We start from the raw sequence: 503 nt of genomic DNA, 5'->3' as shown, positions 1-503 counted from the left end.
TATTAATACTAAGACAAAATCATGTAGTGAAGGATATCAGGGAGATTTTCCAATATTTTATGAGACAGAGCTTTAACTAAAAAAAACGAAAACAAAAAAAGCCCCAATCCTCTTCCATAATGCTGCAGTTTACTGCTGTGTGAGCTTGAGCCCTATGCACATGATCAGAGCTAACACCCAGGACAGAGCTGACATGCACTTCCCGTCCTCTGCCCAGGTGGATGTATTTGCGTACGGCATCATCCTGTGTGAGATCATCGCCCGCATTGAAGCTGACCCTGACTTCTTACCCAGGACGGAGGTAGGAGGAGCACCGGTGCTTTTATCTGTCAATCAGAAACTCCATCCCACTGTGCCCTATGGTTCAGTTTAGCTCTGTAGTGACATGTCTCTCTCATTGACAGAAACATGTTGCTAATTTTATATTATATTTTCTATGTTTGTGTTCCAAATAGCTCTTTAGGACAATATATTTCTGCTGCTTTATGTAACCTCTATACTTA

General features: G+C 41.6%; 1 protein-coding gene across 1 annotated transcript in view; it reads left to right on the top strand.

Moving 5' to 3' along the window:
* Window positions 1-503, top strand: part of LOC118326494 (dual specificity testis-specific protein kinase 2-like) — a 19,495-nt gene that overhangs the window by 14,585 nt on the left and 4,407 nt on the right. Inside the window, exon 7 of the mRNA XM_035659497.1 lies at window positions 218-301. Within this exon, the coding sequence (XP_035515390.1) occupies window positions 218-301 (84 nt within the window). The remainder of the gene's footprint in view (window positions 1-217; window positions 302-503) is intronic.

This window comes from Morone saxatilis, unplaced genomic scaffold, assembly GCF_004916995.1.
Source record: "Morone saxatilis isolate NCDOM2014 unplaced genomic scaffold, NCSU_SB_2.0 Contig17, whole genome shotgun sequence".
Taxonomy (NCBI): Eukaryota; Metazoa; Chordata; class Actinopteri; family Moronidae; genus Morone; species Morone saxatilis.
Note: the sequence above shows the minus strand (reverse complement) of the source record. Positions and strands in the feature narration are given on the sequence as shown.